Source organism: Oryctolagus cuniculus, chromosome 4 (assembly GCF_051225735.1).
Source record: "Oryctolagus cuniculus isolate XC-2025 breed Fujian yellow rabbit chromosome 4, ASM5122573v1, whole genome shotgun sequence".
NCBI classification, from domain to species: Eukaryota; Metazoa; Chordata; class Mammalia; order Lagomorpha; family Leporidae; genus Oryctolagus; species Oryctolagus cuniculus.
Genome location: NC_142870.1, coordinates 80,982,851 through 80,999,406, shown reverse-complemented (window position 1 = coordinate 80,999,406; position 16,556 = coordinate 80,982,851). Strand labels below are relative to the sequence as shown.

The following is a 16,556-nucleotide window of genomic DNA, read 5'->3' as shown; positions in this document are numbered from 1 at the left end:
CTGCAGCCGGCGCACCGCGCTGATCCGATGGCAGGAGCCAGGTGCTTCTCCTGGTCTCCCATGGGGTGCAGGGCCCAAGCACTTGGGCCATCCTCCACTGTCTTTCCGGGCCACAGCAGAGAGCTGGCCTGGAAGAGGGGCAACCGGGACAGAATCCGGCGCCCCAACTGGGACTAGAACCCGGTGTGCCAGCGCCGCTAGGCGGAGGATTAGCCTAGTGAGCCGCGGCGCCGGCCAGGTCAATGACCTTTTAAAAGAACTTTTCTAAACATTTAGAACAGTGATAAATTTACAGAAAAATCGAGAAGATAATCCAGGGATTTCCCATATACACCACACCTAGTTTTGCCTATTAATGTCTTAGCATGGTAGGTGTGTTACCATTAGGGAACCTTTTTGCTGTGTTTTCATTAATGCTTAACGGCTCCTCAGGGTGTGTTCATTCTTTCTTACAGCTGCGTAGTATTCCATAGCCGTATCTGTAACGCTGATCTTGTTGGGTTTTCTGCACAAGTCTGACGTTCAGAAAGGCAGTCCAGCACGAGTGCCGACTGAGGTAGAACCTTCCCAGGGCTCATTTGCATCCTGTGGTAACATTTAAGGCACATGGTGAGTCACTAGATTTTTTGCTGGTAATTAAAAAAATTTTTTTTCCAAAGATTTATTTGAAAGTCAGTATGAGAGACACACACACACACACAGAGAGAGAGAGAGAGAGAGAGAGAGAGAGAGAGAGAGACAAAGATAGAGAGAGATCTTCCATCGTCTGGTTCACTCTCCAAATGGCCGCAATGGCCAGGGCTGAGCCAGGCCAAAGCCAGGAGCTAGGATCTTTTTTTTTTTTTTTTTTTTTTTTTGACAGGCAGAGTTAGACAGTAAGAGAGAGAGACAGAGAGAAAGGTCTTCCTTCCGTTGGTTCACCCTCCAATGGCCGCCGCGGCCGGCGCACCATACTGATCTGAAGCCAGGAGCCAGGTGCTTCTCCTGGTCTCCCATGGGGTGCAGGGGCCAAGCACTTGGGCCATCCTCCACTGCACTCCCGGGCCACAGCAGAGAGCTGGCCTGGAAGAGGAGCGACCAGGACAGAATCCCCGACCGTGACTAGAACCCGGTGTGCCGGCGCCGCAGGTGGAGGATTAGCCTAGTGAGCTGCGGCGCCGGCCCAGGAGCTAGGATCTTCATCTGAGTCTCCTATGTGGGTGCAGGGGCCCATTCACTTGGGCTATATGCTGCTTTCGTAGGTGCCTTAGCAGGGAGCTGGATTGTAAGTGGAGCAGCCGGGACTTAAACTGGCGCCCATATCGGATGCCTGTGCTGCAGATGGTGGCTTAACCTGCTGTCCACTGGTTCATTCCCTAGTGACTGCAAAGCCAGGGTTGTTCCAGGCTGAAGCCAGGAGCCAGGACCTCCATCCCATCTCCCAGATGGATGGTGGGGGCCCAAGCACTTGGACCATTCTCTGCTCCTTTCCCAGGCACATTAGCAGGAAGCTGGATCAGAAGCAGAGCAGCTGGGACTTGAACTGGTGCACCGGTGATAAGTATGGCATGCCAGCCTCCCAAGCAGTGACTTAATCTGCTGCACCACAACGCCAGCCCCTTGTACCAGAAATCTTTTGTCTGTTGTGTGACAGATTTGTGGGGCATAGATCAAGGTATGGGGAGAAACACGCCAGTGCCTTGCCCCTTCAATCCAGTTAGGCAATCCCAGCTTGCTACTCACTTCTGTTATCCTACTGTGTATTTTATTTGGATCAGGAAATTCCAACTGCTGGAAGTATGCTGGAGTAGTTGTCTGACCTTGAACGTGTAGGGTGGACAGAAGTGGGGAGAGGCTGAGTGGAGAGAGGCCAGCCAGGCAGCTACTGTAGGAATCTAGACCAAAGGGCCTGGCTTGGGCTGTTGAGGCTGGAGGGGGCCAGGCAGGAAGAATTGGATTAGGGGAAACATTTCATACATCATGAATGGTTGTCCGGAAGCGCCGGCTGCCTGGGTATGACGGATGAAAGAGGGAGTGGGTGAGTGTGTTTCGGAAGGACAACATGCTTTTATGGTTTCAGTAAGCCCTGGGCTTCAGAGACATTCAGGCACAGGGCTGCAGGGAGCTGAAGTTGAGCTGGGGATAGCCACCCTGCGCACAGCAAGCAGCAAAGGTTGTGGCGCACGTCTGGTCTGCTAGCGCCTCCGCCCGTGACCTGGACACAGCCCTCTGACATTCGTGAGCTCCAGCTGGCTTGGTGTTCATTGCTTCCTTCCTTTTCAGAAAGCTTATTGGTGCCCAGTGACTCATGCAGCCAAATCCAAACTCTGAAATATGAACAGGTGGGGAGAGGAGGGCTGCCAGAGGGCGTACCTCGGGCGCTGTGGCTGCGGGTTTGGATCCTGGCTCCAGTCTGCTACCTGGCATACTGTGCGCTCCTGGGGAGCAGGGCCTAGGAGTCGTTTGCCTGTGCTGTGTCTCGCACCCCCAGTCCAATGTTCGGTTTGGGAGTGTGCCTAATGTAGGGTTTCTTGGATCTGAATTTGTCCTGACAGCAACCTAAATTTTAGGCAATCATTTTGAATGTAGTAACACTACATTAGTGTTGCCTTTGAGTATTTAATGATGTTATGAATAACGGCTGGTGCTGTGTGACTTAAACTTCTTGTGCTTGGTTCAGTATGCGTTCATATCAGCTGTGCGGCACAGCCGTGGAGCCTCTTCAGTGCTGTGTGCAGGGTCTCTGAGGCTGATCAGAGCCCAGTCTGGCTCGGTCAGAGCCGAGGAGCTCTCGCTCACTGTCCTGAGCCCTTGCTGCCCTGGCCCCAGTGTCCCCTGCGCAGTGATGACTGGGAATCGGAAAGCGCTGTTTGTGCGTTGATGTGGCTTTGAGCAGAATCCTGTGTGAGGCCTCTGACCTCTGATTTTTTAATGACCGAGGTGCTGTAGAGGACCCTGGAGTTCAAGGGGCACGTTGGCCCTGCATCTGGGAGGGTCCGAGGACCACAGACAGGCAGCCCCCAGGGTCCTTGCTGGCCAAGACGCTTCTGACCTCGCTTTGTAGCCTCGGCTCCTTGTTGCGGGTTGCTTGCTCTGTTTGCTCACGGTTTCTACAGAGTGAAGTGACTTGGCTAGCTTGTTGTAAAACACCTTTAACCCCGTGACTTATGGCAGTGATTTTCTGTATCACAGGAAATGAGAGGGCTTGAGCTTGTGTTTGATCATGTTGCGGCCAGGAGGAGGAAGTAACTTTTGTGCTAGGTTTGGCTGTTTTCTCCTCACATTGGACTTTCTGACACATGAGGGGATTTGACCAAAAAATGGAATTGATTTTTTTTAATATCTCTTTTATTTTTTTACAGACTTTGTCTTTTAAGATTATGTATTTATTTATTTATTTGAAAGGCAGAGTTACACAGACAGAAAGACAGACAGACAGACAGACAGACACACACACACAGAGAAGTGGGGGGGTCTTCCATCTGCTAGTTCACTCCCCAGATGGCCACAACGGCCAGAGATGTGCCAATCCGAAGCCAGGAGTCAGGAGCTTCCTCTGGGTCTCCCACACAGGTGCATGGGCCCAGGCACTTGGGCCATCTTCCACTGCTTTCCCAGGCCACAGCAGAGAGCTGGATCTGAAGTGGAGCAGCCAGGACTCGAACTGGTGCCCATATGGGATGCTGGCTCTGCAGATGGCAGCTTTACCTACTACACCACAGCGCTGCCCCCCTTCACTTTTAAATGTTTTATTTTTCTAGTTTTGGAGGTATAATTGACATATATACGCATACTTATAGTGCACAGTGTGATGTACACGTGGTGCGAGGGGAGCTCTCCATCCCCTCCTGGAGTTACTTTGGGTGTGTGGTGAGAACGTTTAGGACCTCCTGTCTTCAGTTTTCAAGTCTGCAATATGTTGTTGTTAACTGTAGTCGCCATCCTGTGTGGTGGGGCTCCAGAGCTTACCCCATCTAACAAACGCTCTGTATCCTTTGACTGACATCTCCCCATCCCCCTGTCACCCCACCCCACCGGCCCCTGGCAATCGTCCTCCTGCTCTGTTTCTGGGAGTTGGACTTTTTTAGATTCCCAACGAGTGAGGTCATGTGGTATTTGGCTTTCTGAGCCTGGTTTATTTCACCTAGCATAATGTCCTCCAGGCGCATCTGTGTTGTTGCAAGTGACCGAATTCCCGTCCTTTTTTTAAGTCAAAATAATACTCTGAATATTGCACATTTTCCGTATCTGTTCATCTGCTTGTGGAAGCAATGCTGTGATGGTGTCAGAACCAGAGCATGCTGGCTTCCTTCCTTTCGATGCTGCATACCCAGAGGCGGGTGGCTGGATCATATGGTTCTCTTTTTCAGCTGTTTGAGGAACATCCACCTTGATTTCATCACAAGCAATGCGAGGATTCCCTTTCCCCACGCCCTGGCGACACTCACCTCTTGTTGCTTTGATGACAGCCATTCTAGTAAATGTGAGACTGCAGCCCACTGTGGTTTTAATTTGCATTTCCTTGATTGTCTGTGATATGGGACATTTTTCCTATGCTCCTTAGCCATGCATGTGTTTTCTTTTTAGAGCTGTTTGTTTAGGTCCTTTGCCCATTTTACAGATGGGCTTGTTTTTCTTTTCTTTTATTTATTTATTTATTTGAAAGGTAGAGTTACACAGAGAGAGAGAGAGAGACAGAGAAGATTTTCCATCCACTGGTTCACTCCCCAAGAGGCTGCAGTGGCTAGGTCTGGCCCAGGTCAAAGCCAGGAGCTTCAGTTAGGTCCCTGATGTGGGTGGTAGGGGCCCCAAAACTCAGGCCTTGTTCTGCTGGTTTCCCCAGACGAATTAGCAGGGAGCTGGATGGGAATGGAGCAGGTGAGACATGAATCTGCACGCATATAGGATGTGGGTGTTGCAAGTGCTGGCTTTACCCACTAAGCCACATTGCTGACCCCTGAATAGTAAAGCAATCTGCGGCACTGTGGCATAGAAGGTTAAGCCGCCGCCTGTGGTGCAGGCGCTGATTCAAGTCCCAGAAGCTCCACTTCCGATTCATCTCCCTGTTAATACACCTTGGAAAGCAGCTGAGGATTGCCCAAGTGCTTGGGACCCTGCACCCATATGGGAGACCTGGATGAAGCTCCTGGCTCCTGGCTTTTGCCTGGCCCAGCCTAGCTGTTGCAGCCATTTGGGAAGATGAAAGATCTCTTGTCTCTCTCTCTCTTTATCTTTCTGCTTTTAAAAAGAAATAAAGCAGTTTCCTTCTCAGTTTTATTGTGCTATGTTCTTACTAATATGGACTTACATATTTTGGATAGTAAACCCTTTCCAGATGTGTGGGTATGGTTTGCAGTATTTTCTCCAATGCCACACGTCGTCTCCTCACTCTGTTGATTGGCCTCCTTTATTGTGGAGGAACTTTGTAGTTTGATACAATCCCACTTCTCTGTTCTTGGTTTTGTTGCCTGTACTTTTTAGGTACTATCCAAAAAAATAATAATAATAATTGCCCAGATCATTGTCAGGAAGATTTTCCTTGTGTTTTCTTCTAGTAGTTTCACATTTTCAGGTCCTACATTGAAGTCTATAATCCATATTGAGTAGATTTTTGTGTACGGTGTGAGTTAAGGGTCACAGTTTATTCTTCTGCCCATGTGTCCAGTTGTCCCAGCATGCTAGCCTTTGTCATTGTGTGTTCTTGGCATCTTTGATGGAGACAGCTAACCACACATGCATGGATTTGTTTCTGGCTCTCTATTCTGTGGTCTGTGTGGCTGTTTTTATACCAGTACTGTGCTGTTTGATTACATTAGCTTTGTAGTATATTTGGAAATGAGATAGAATGATGTCTCTAGCTTTGTTCTTTTTGCTCAATCTTGCTTTGACTATTTTAAGTCTTTTGTGGTTCCAAACAACTTTAGGATTTTTTTCCTTGCTATTTTTGTGAAAAATGCCATTAGAATTTTGGTAGGGATTCCTTAAGTCTGTAGATTACTTTGAGCAGCAGGGACATTTAAACAGTATTCTTTTAAACCATGAGCAGAAAATATCTTTCCATTTTTTGTTGTCTTTAGTTTCTTTCATTAATGTTTTATAATTTTTAGCGTGTAGGTCTTTTACTTCCTTCCTTAGATTTATTCTTAAGCTTTTGTTTGTGTTCTCTCTAGCTATTGTGAATGGGATTGCTTTCTAGTTCAAAATGATTGTCTTATAATAAAAGTTTCTATGATGTTTAGTACAACTAGGGAGCAGTCTCCTATCTCCCTACATTTTCTCCTTCACTTCTGTGTGTGTGTGTGTGTGTGTGTGTATAAGATCTGAACCTTCTTCCTAGGGCGTGTAGCTGTGGGTTTCTCTTGTTCCTGTCAGTTCAAAGTGCCTCTCTTTCCTTCTCTACATTTAGGGCACCACCAGGAAAGACCAGTGGGTCTTTTAGGTCTGTGAGGACCAAGTAGCATCACTGTCACTCAGCAAATACATGACCAGAATTTTGCCCTTGGTCAGAATAATCTGTCCTGATACTACAGAGAGGGAGGAAGAGGAAGATCAGCTTCTCCGGGGATATCTGTGCAGTTGGTAGGCTGGGCAGGTGAGGAGGAAGGGTGGGCGTGGGAAACTGTGGTGCAGGGGCATAGCATGGCCTCCACCTCAGATTACTTGGGCGGGGGGAGGTAGGACTAGCCTGAGTTTGAAATAAGTAATCTTTACAATGATAAAGCAGTGTAGTTTTCACCCTAGTTTCTAGTTTTTTTTTTAAGTCAGGGTTTTTAGTTTTATCAAAATTGTTTTCTTTCTCTACTGAAGGAATGCGTGGTTTATCTTATTTGACCTATTATTAGATACATTGAAGCAATGTATTTCCTTTACCCAACACTATTCCTGGATACATTCTTTAAGATTTGTTTATTTGAAAGGCAGAGAGGAAGGGAGGGAGGGAAGAAAGGAGAGAGGGAGAGAGAGAGAGATCTTTCATCCTCTGGTTTACCCCTCAAATAGCCACAATGGCTGGGACTGGGCCAGACCAAAACCAGGCGTCTATGATTCCACTCGTCTCCACGTGAGTGCAGGTTCCCAAGGGCTTGGGCCATCTTCCCCTCTTTTCCCAGGCACATTAGCAGGGAGCTAGATCAGAAGTGGAGCAGCCGGGATTTGAACAGTATCATATTCATATGAAATGCTGAGCATTGCAAATGGCAGCTGAATCCCCTGTGCCACGACAGCAGCCTCTCTGGGAGATTCTTTAAGGAGTATGCTGACTTCTGGAATGCCGTGGATTTTGATGTAATAATAGCTGATTTAGGATTTTCTTTTTTAATGCCTCAATGAAACCAATCTTTCTTTTTCCTTTCCTGTTTTGGGTAGTATTTTTGTCATTTTGGAAGGCCTAAGTGTGAGAGGGTCTTGTTCCTCCTCAGTGAGGGAAGATTTGCTGAGTTACAGCGGGAGAAACGGGAGCTGCTCTTACAAGTGTGCACGCTTGGCAGATGCTTCAGGAACTCAGGGCTTGGCCTCAGCCAAGAAGCCTTAACTTGCAATTAGCACCAGGACTTGTACCCTTTAACCTCCTAGAGACCCCCCCCCCTCAGGGGAAAAAAAATACTGTTCCCCGCCCCCACCCATTCCAAGGCCTCTTTAATAAGGTTTATAGCCCAGAACTAATTGGTGCATCTTTATCTTGCTTTGAAGGTCTCAACATATGCACCAGTGGAAGTGCCACCTCCTGTGAAGAGTGTCTGCTAATCCACCCAAAATGTGCCTGGTGCTCCAGAGAGGTATGCTGGTGGGGGAGGGGAGGAAGAGGAAGGGGCACTGTGGGGGTGGGGCTGGGGAGGGGCTCACTGCACAGCGGCTGTGTGTGCAGACTGTAAGCCGCCTCATCTGCCGCCACCCAGGCTGATGGCAAGTGCAAGTTTACGAGATAATAAGCTGAGTTGGGTCCCGTTTTAGGGAAACAAGGCTTTCCCACCCTTTTGTGTGGGAGCCAGTTAGGGTTCTTCTCATGGTTTCTGGTCTCTCTAGCTGAGCCTGGGAAGTGAGTCTTGCGTAACTCTTCCAGACGCGCCTGGATGGCCGGCCTGTTGGTGCTGGTGTCGCCAGTCCTTTCAGTGTGGCTTTTGTGAGCATGGATTTTAAGGCTGGGTCTCCAGGGGATGACTCTATTTAGAACTGAGCTTGGCGCTTCTGGAAGCCCTTGCGGAGGGGATGTAAGTTTGGGGGATGTGAGATACTTTGCTTTCATAAAGCAGTGCAGATTTCATGGCTCAGTGTGCCAATCAGGAAATGATTGACTTCTGGGTCACTTTCGTAAACTATTGTTAGAACCGCGGAGGAACGGCCTCTTCCTGCACCAGCGTGCTGCTGGGGTTGTTTGTGAAAGAACCCAAGGCTCACTGCTTTGGCCTGGCCCTGGCTCTGGGAGCAGTCCCCGTCCGCAGGGCCATGGCATGGCTGCTGGGACCGGGCTGGTTCTATGTTGTGACAGCCCGAGAGGCCCAGGGATCTCACTGACCCATAAGCTGCAGATGGCCGTGCCGCCTACTTGGTACCCAGTGTCCCTGCTCCGCTCCACATCTCTGTCAGATGGGGTGATTACGCCCATTCCCCTGAGGCCTGGTGAAGTAAAACTCCTAGTTCAAGGCCGCATGAGGTGTGCTGAGGCTGAGGTTTGAACCTGGCTACTTTTCTCTGGATTATACTGCATGATAGCACACAGATTGTCTGGGACTACTTCTTTTTCTTCTTATTGTTTTTAAAAGATGATTTACTTGAGGGCCAGCGCCGCAGCTCACTAGGCTAATCCTCCACCTGCGGCGCCAGCACACCGGGTTCTAGTCCCAGTCGGGGCGCCAGATTCTGTCCCGGTTGCCCCTCTTCCAGGCCAGCTCTCTGCTGTGGCCCGGGAGTGCAGTGGAGGATGGCCCAAGTGCTTGGGCCCTGCACCCCATGGGAGACCAGGATAAGTACCTGGCTCCTGCCATCGGATCAGCACAGTGCACCGGCCGCAGCGCACCAGCCGCGGTGGCCACTGGAGGGTGAACCAACAGCAAAAGGAAGACCTTCCTCTCTGTCTCTCTCTCTCACTGTCCACTCTGCCTGTCGAAAAAAAAAAAAAAGATGATCTACTTGAAAGGCAGAGTTACAGAGAAAGAGAGGAAGAGACAGAGATATTTTCCATCCACTAGTTCACTCCCCAAATGGCCACAATGGCGGGGGCTGGGCCAGTCCAAAGCCAGGAGCTTCTCACATCTCCCACATGAGTGCAGGGATCCAAGCACCAGACCATTAGCAGGGAGCTGGATTGGAAGTGGAGCAGCTCGGACTCCAACCTGGCGCCACATGGGATGCTGGTGCCACAGGCAACCACATAACCCACTGCATCACAGTGCCGGCCCCTGTCCAGGACTTTAGCAAGATGACCAAGTGGGTGCTTTGAGAGGGGAATCTCCCCAGGATGTAAACCTTAATTGTATTTGTAAGTAGTTGTAGTGTCTTTGTTATGAGCCTCCTTTGAAAACCTCTCGTTGGTTCCTGGTGGCTTGCAGGTCTGATCCACGTGCTGTGGCCCCTGCCTGCCCACTTTCATCCCTTTTCCACTCACGATACATTTTGCCTCACCATTTCCTGTGCCACAGGGCCTTTTGCCCTCCCCTTCTCCCCGACCAGCTCCCTGTCTTCTAGTTTTTAGGATGAATGCAGGCCTCATCGTCTCCGTCAAGCCTTTCATGGTTTCACCACAGACACGATGTTCTGTCCCTCTGTCCATCCACCCATCCATCCATTTGGGGTGAGACCATAAGCTTCCTGCCCTGGGATGTTAGGGCTGGGGTTTTGCCTGCTTCCTTCATGGCTGTGTCCCCAGTGCCATTGATTGGCAGAGTTCACGGGGGTGATTGTCGGCTGTGTGTCTGCTGCGCCCAGGCTGTGACATCTCTGTCTCCCCATCTGCTCCACTGTTTCTATAGCAATAGCTTCTTACTGTGTTCATTATGTTTTCCTTGCTGTTAGCTGCTAAGTCATCCTCTCTGTGCCACCACATTGTCTTACTCACCTTGGCATACCCAGCCTGAAGCCAAGAATCTGGCAGGAATTCTTATTTCGTAAGAGACCTGTTAAAGGGACACAGAGGTAGGAAAGCCAAGTTTGAATCTCGGCTCTGCCGTGATTTGCTGTTTCTTCTCATGTGAGATGAAGATGACGGTGGCACTGGGAAGACACCATGAGATCCATGCGTGTGGGCTTGGGGATGGGACAGCTGATAACTGAGCGGCCGGGTGATGCAGGAGTTGTCTGGCGAGCTGCTGCTGTCACCCCCGGGGTATTTTCTGGTGGGATGTGGGCAGTGGGCTCCGGAAGCCAAGCTGAGTGTCTGCTGTACGTTTCTTCCTTTGTTGTGCTGGTCCTCCCAGCAGCCCGATGTCTGGGTTTGGTAGGGTGTACAGTTCTCCAGGCTGTGTGCATTGTCGTCCCAGCCCATGGCACTCCCTCTGCTTAATGAGACCCCATTCACGGCTGAAGAGCTTCCTGTGATGCTGGCGCCCTTCCCCAGGGCATGAGTGTGTTCTGGGGAGTTGGGTTTGGAGAGTTCAGGAATGGTTTTGATCCACCCTGCCCCTTAGCCAGGCCAAGAGTGGCCGGATGCCCTCTTAACCACACATCCTGGGACATTCCCGGGAAACTGCCCGAGCTGGAAGTCTGAATGCCCCGAGGGCTGGTGCCCAGGGAGAGCCTAGCCCCTAACTGGCCCGCGTTGCTGAGGTTGAATCCTGAACACGTCCCGCAGGGATTCCCCAGCTCTGAGCCGGTGGTGACTTCTTAGTTCCCTGGAGGTGGGGGAGGACTCCTCTCTGCATTTCAGGCTCCTGCACTGTCCGTGGGTCCTTCCTTCCTACCTCTGTCCAGTTTGCAGCATGGCCCTAGCTCTATTGCCTGTGTTTCCTGCCTGGTTCACCCAGAGGCTCTAGACCCTGCCCAGCTCTCAGCCCAGGATGTGTGGGCTGCTCCTGATCTCGCTGGACCCCACCGCCCCTGCCCTTGTGACGCCTCCAAGCCTGGGCCCCTCGCTTCCCAGCCAGTGGTGTTCCAGGGGCCGGTGTTGCTGGTTAAGCCACTGTCTGTAGTGCCAGCATCCCCTATGGACACTGGTTTGAGTCTTGGTTACATGGCTACTCCACATCTGATGCAGCTCCTTGCTAATGCACCTGGGAAAGCACTGTAACATAATCCAAGTGCTTAGGTCCCTGCATCTACATGGGAGACCCAGATGAAGATCTTGGCTCCTGGCTTTGGCCTGCAGCCCTGGCCATTGTAGCCATTTGGGGAGTGAACAGGGGATGGAAACGTGCTCTCTCTCTCTCTCTCTCTCTCTGTAACTCTGACTTTCAAATAAAAAAATTTTAAGAAAAAAAAAAAAAAAAGGAAACACACACCCCAGCAGTTTATTATTGACTGTGGCCATCATTTCTTTCTTTTTAAAATATTTATTTATTTATTTGAAAGTCAGAGTTACAGGGAGGGAGAGACAGAGAGAAAGAGGTCTTTCATTTCATTTGTTAGTTCACTCCCCAGATGGTTGCAACGGCCAGGGCTGGGCCAGGCTGAAGCCAGGAGCCAGGATCTTTATCTGGGTCTCCCACACGGGTGCAGGGGCCCAAGCACTTGGACCATCTTCCACTGCTTTCCCAGGCCACAGCAGAGAGCTGGATTGGAAGAGGAGCAGCCAGGATGTGAGCTGGCGCCCATGTGGGAGGCTGGCATCACAGGCGGTGGTTTTCTCCTGTACTCTACAACGCCAGCCCCCCTGTCCATCATCTCTGGAGTGTAAACCTCTCCTCTAGGACTGTAAGTCTCGGGCTGCCCTGAGGAATGTGCGTGGAAGCAGGCGTGGCAGCTTCCTGGGTCAGGTCACATTCTTCCCACTGGGTTCCGTGTCTTAAATCCAGCCACCTCCCTACCCCTAACTGCAGCCAGCAGGACACTTGCTGTAACTGTGTGTCCAGGGTCAGTGGTGGTTTGGGTTTGCTGAGCTGGCAGCTGGTGCGGGAGCCCGGGAGGCCAGTGTGGGCCCCCAGGGGCTGTGGTCTGGGGGCGGGGGCCTGGTTGTGAAGGTGTGGAAGTGAGACTCCACCAGGTGGTATGGCCCCGGGCTGCTCTGAAATCCGGGAGGAGAGAGGACCACCGACCCTCAGGCAAGGCCCCACCTTGAGCTGAAGTCCTGCCAGGGAACCAGAGAACCGAGGGCTCATGACGTTTGGCTGGGTGGGAACGGGGGCGGCCATGGGAGAAGACTAGTGAGGCTCAGCTCCGGGGTGGAGAGGGAGTGAGGGCACCCGCAGGGCTGGAGGAGAGGCTGGGAGGCACGGTTGGCCTCCCGGTTGGGGGAAGGTACAGAGATGCTGTGTTTCCTTTGAGCCGGGGAAGGGAGGACAAACCAGCGTTCAGTCCTGCTCGCTGTAGCACAGATTCTTTTTGAGACCATCCCTTCACGCTCGGACTGAATGACGGAAGCGTCCTGGTCTGTTGGTGCCTCATTGACACCTGTTCGGTGGATTCCCTGAGCTGACCGGGGCCTGGTCTGGCTGTGCCGCAGGCCGGCAGTCCACGCTGCTGCCACACAGCGCTGATTTTGGTTTTTGTCACCAGTTCCCTTCCCCTTAAATCCACGAGGGCTCCGTCTGGGGCTGCCGCATCCCAGGGCGGCCAGCGCCCTGCCTGGGCTCTCTGCCTGTTTCCAGATTCTTTCCTCCTCATCCCCAAATTGGCCCTGCTGCCTCCTTTCCTGCGGGAGCTCCTTCTCTTCCAGGGCTTGCAGTTTTGTTTTCTTCTTTCTTCTCTCTTTCTAAAAGATTTGTTTATTTAATTTGAAAGGCACAGTTACAGGGAGAGAGAGGGAGAAAGGTCTTCCATCTGCTGGTTCACTCCCCGGATGGCTGCAACAGCCAGGGCTGGGCCAGGCCAAAGCCAGGAGTCAGGAGCTTCACTTGGGTCTCCCGTGTGGATGGCAGGGGCCCAAGCACCTGGGCCATCTTCCGCTGCTTTTCCCAGGTGCAATAGCAGGGAACTGGGTCAGAAGAGGAGCAGCGGGGACACGAACCGGCGCCCATTACGGGATGCTGGCGTTGTAGGTGGTGGCTTTCTCTGCTGTGCCACAGTGCTGGACTCAGAGCTTGTAGTCTCTTACCCCTTCCACCCTGTTGGGGGGATTAAACTCCTCCTTCCTCTTAAACCACCACCCACATCATTTTAGTGTTCTGACCTTCAGCAGCAGTAGACACGTCACGAGTGGTGTGGCCCACGCAAAGGAGCCTGCAAGCACAGGCTGCAATGCAGGACACTGGGTGCTCCAGCACTGACCGGTGACTGACCGGGTGTATAGGGAGGTGGGTGTTACAGTGTCGCAGCAAACAGCAAGCTTGCCTCTGGGTAACAGGATGGAGGCCATAGAGCCAGATACCTTACAGCAAACCAACACCAGTGTTGGGACGAGGTAGACACTCTCTAAATTTGGAATATCATCTTTTTCTCGTCTGCATTAGCTCCATGTAATGCCTAAAAGCCACAAAGGCTACTTCAGGTTCCTGTTTCTATTTTATTGCTTCTCTTGGCCACTTCCCAATAATGTAATTACCCTCTATGAGGCATTTGGAGAGCTTGACAGTATTTGTAAAGACCTCAGACAGGTGTTTTGCTCCAGCATGGAACACAGAGCACCTGCCAGCAGGGACCCCCATATCCCCAAGCTAGCTTCAGTTTTTTCTGCATTGAGATAAAGATCTTCTTCCCCATTCATAAGGGACTGGGGCTCCACCCCTCCATGCCTGTTTCCTTGCAGGAGGAGGCTATTTATCCCAAAAGTTTGATAGGTGACAAGATTTCCACATTTGGAGGACTGGCACTGTGGCACAGTGGGTTAAAGCCCCCAGCGTGCGACACTGGCATCCCATATGGGCACTGGTTTGAGTCCTGGCTGCTCCACTTCTGATACAGCTCCCTGCTAATGCACATGAGAAAGCAGTAGAAGATGGCCCAAGTGGTTGGGCCCCTATACCCACATGGGAGACCCGGAAGAAGCTCCTAGCTCCTGGCTCCTGGCTCCTGGCTTTGGCCTGGCCCAGCCCCAGTTGTTGCAGCCATTTGGGGAGTGAACCAGCAAATAGAAGACCTCTCTCTCTGGTTCTACCTCTCTCTGTAACTCTACCTTTCAAATAAATAAAATAAATCTTAAAAAAAAAAGGTTTCCACATTTGGGGCAACAAACAAATGCTGCATTCATAGAGTGGAGTCTGGGGACCCAGAGTTGGTTTCCTGCAGCCTTGGCTGAAATAGGAGGGAGATGCTACATAGAACGCTGAACTTGGGCCCAGGGAGCTGGGACCAGGTGAGCTCAAACTTCTTAGGTAAACTGAGGCATATGGGCCTCTGACCCCACATGGAACAGGGAGGGTACTGGGTGGTATGCATTCAGGGGCCTTCGTCTTGGAACGTGCGCAGAGTCTGACCGCCTGGGCTCTGAACGTCAGACATCAGGATGTTGCCCATGTGAGGTGAATTTTCTTAAATTTAAAACTTAGTTATTTTCATTTTATTTGAAAGCTGGATAGACAAAGAGAAAGAGAGGGAGAGAGGGAGGTTGTCTGAAATTCTTCCACACGGTTCACTACCCAAATGTTTGTAACTGCCAGGGCTGGGCCAGGAGCCTGGAGTTCAGTGGGAGCCTCCCACATGGGTGGCAGGGACCAGGTGCTTGAGCCACTACCTGCTGCCTCCCTGTATGTGCATCCGTGGGAAGCTGGATCAGAAGCAGAGTAGCCAGGACTGGGACCAGGTACTTTGATAAGGGTGTAGGTTCCTAAAAGGCAGCTTAACTGCTGCCGCAAGCACCTACCCCAAGGAGGGTTTTCTTATCCACGAGGAGGGTTTATAACTTGAGACACTGCTGTTCATTGAATTTGCAGCTTGAAAATGTAGATGTTGAGACATTTTCTTGATTTACAATGTTTGTGTACCTGGAAGGTCATAGCCATCATGAGATACACCCCTGGTCTCTGTGGTTGTGGTTTCCTGTCTTTAAATATGCACTTGTCCTTGTTCAGAGTTAAACTTGTCTACAAAGGAGCCCCAGGGAGCAGAGGAGCAGCCCCTGGGCTGTGGGTTAACACAGGGCTCTGCGGCACTCTCTCTTCCTCTCTGCAGCAGCAAGAACCTGGGGCTGGAAGTTGCCCAGGGCTATTTTTGGGCTCCAGGCCAGAAGAGATGTCTTCGATCTGGGGGTGGGGGGATCGCCTTGGTGAGCTAGCTGCCTGACTCCCTGCCATGCCCGGTGGTGCCTGAGCTGGTGGCTCTGAGGCCCTGGAGCTCTAGCACAGTGGTGGGACTCAGCATGTAAGTAAAGATGTCTCAAAGGCTGCAGAACACATCAGTAAAACCACTGGACCTGCCCCGAGTAGCAGCAACTGAACCTTTGGAAGAGAAGAAGATTGACAAGCGGATGATGGAGATGGGTGGCGCTGAGAGTAGATGTGACTTTGAGTGGCACAGGAGGGTGTCCCTTGCTGTCTGTGAAGCTGGAGCTGCTGAGAAGGGGGTTCCCCTGCACCGACGCGTGGCTGGCCTGGCTGGTGCTTGCAGTGTCACCTTGTAATTTGCAGCTTCAGTGTCCTCCATGGTGGTTCTCAGGCCAGCTCTCTGCTGTGGTCCTCACTGCTGGTACAGCCACCTTCAGGGAAGCCGTGAGATTCATCACAGCCCAGGGAGTTCATTAAGGGGAAAAGGGGAAACAGCTGCCAATCAGGGACACGCAGAGGGCTTTGCTGCAGACACCTGGAGAATGAGGGAGCCCCAGACTGGCTGGAAAGAGGGAAGGTGGTCACGCTACCACAGGTGTAGCTGGCATGGACCTGGCTGCCTCAGATTTCTTCAGGCCTGGCAAGTGTTATCTGGACTTTGTCTCCTGTTGATGCCAGCAGGTCCATCTTCCCTGACCAGCTGGCGGTCCTGTACACATCCCCCACTGTGGTCTGAGGGTGGATCCAAAATCCCTTGGGACAGCATGACTCGGGAGCTCCGGTGAAGTCCACTGCCGGAGCAGGCATCCGGGAAAAGGGGGCAATTTCAGTGACCGTTCCTAAGCAAGTTGCAAGGCTGTGGATGAGGAATCATGCACCTGCCCCTGGCCCGTGGGCTGCAGATCTGGTCCGTTCCAGAGTGGACGCTGGTGCAGACTGCTGGGAGAGCGTTAGTTCTTGTCTCTGAGGAGACTGAAGATGCTTTCGTTGCTGATTCCATGGTAGGGCTGATCAAGACAGGTGCACCTTGACGGAACTGGTCCACGTACAGCCAGGTTTTCAGAGTTGGAGGAGCTGAGAATTGAGGCCCAGTTTGCCGGCAAGGAGTTCAGAACATCTGTAGCTGTGTGAGCTCTGGGCAGGCGAGCTCTTGAGCCTTTTATTTATTTATTTTTAAAGTTTTATTTTTTTCTGGCCTGTGCCGTGGCTCACTTGGCTAATCCTCCACCTGCGGCGCTGGCACCCCGGGTTCTAGTCCTGGTTGGGGCACCGGGTACTAATCCCAGTTGCTAC

At 51.5% G+C, this 16,556-nt stretch overlaps 1 protein-coding gene across 1 annotated transcript in view; it reads left to right on the top strand.

Moving 5' to 3' along the window:
• The window catches only part of ITGB5 (integrin subunit beta 5), a 114,280-nt gene that overhangs the window by 5,575 nt on the left and 92,149 nt on the right, over positions 1–16,556 (top strand). The window contains exon 2 of the mRNA XM_017347042.4: positions 7,669–7,754. Within this exon, the coding sequence (XP_017202531.2) occupies positions 7,669–7,754 (86 nt within the window). The remainder of the gene's footprint in view (positions 1–7,668; positions 7,755–16,556) is intronic.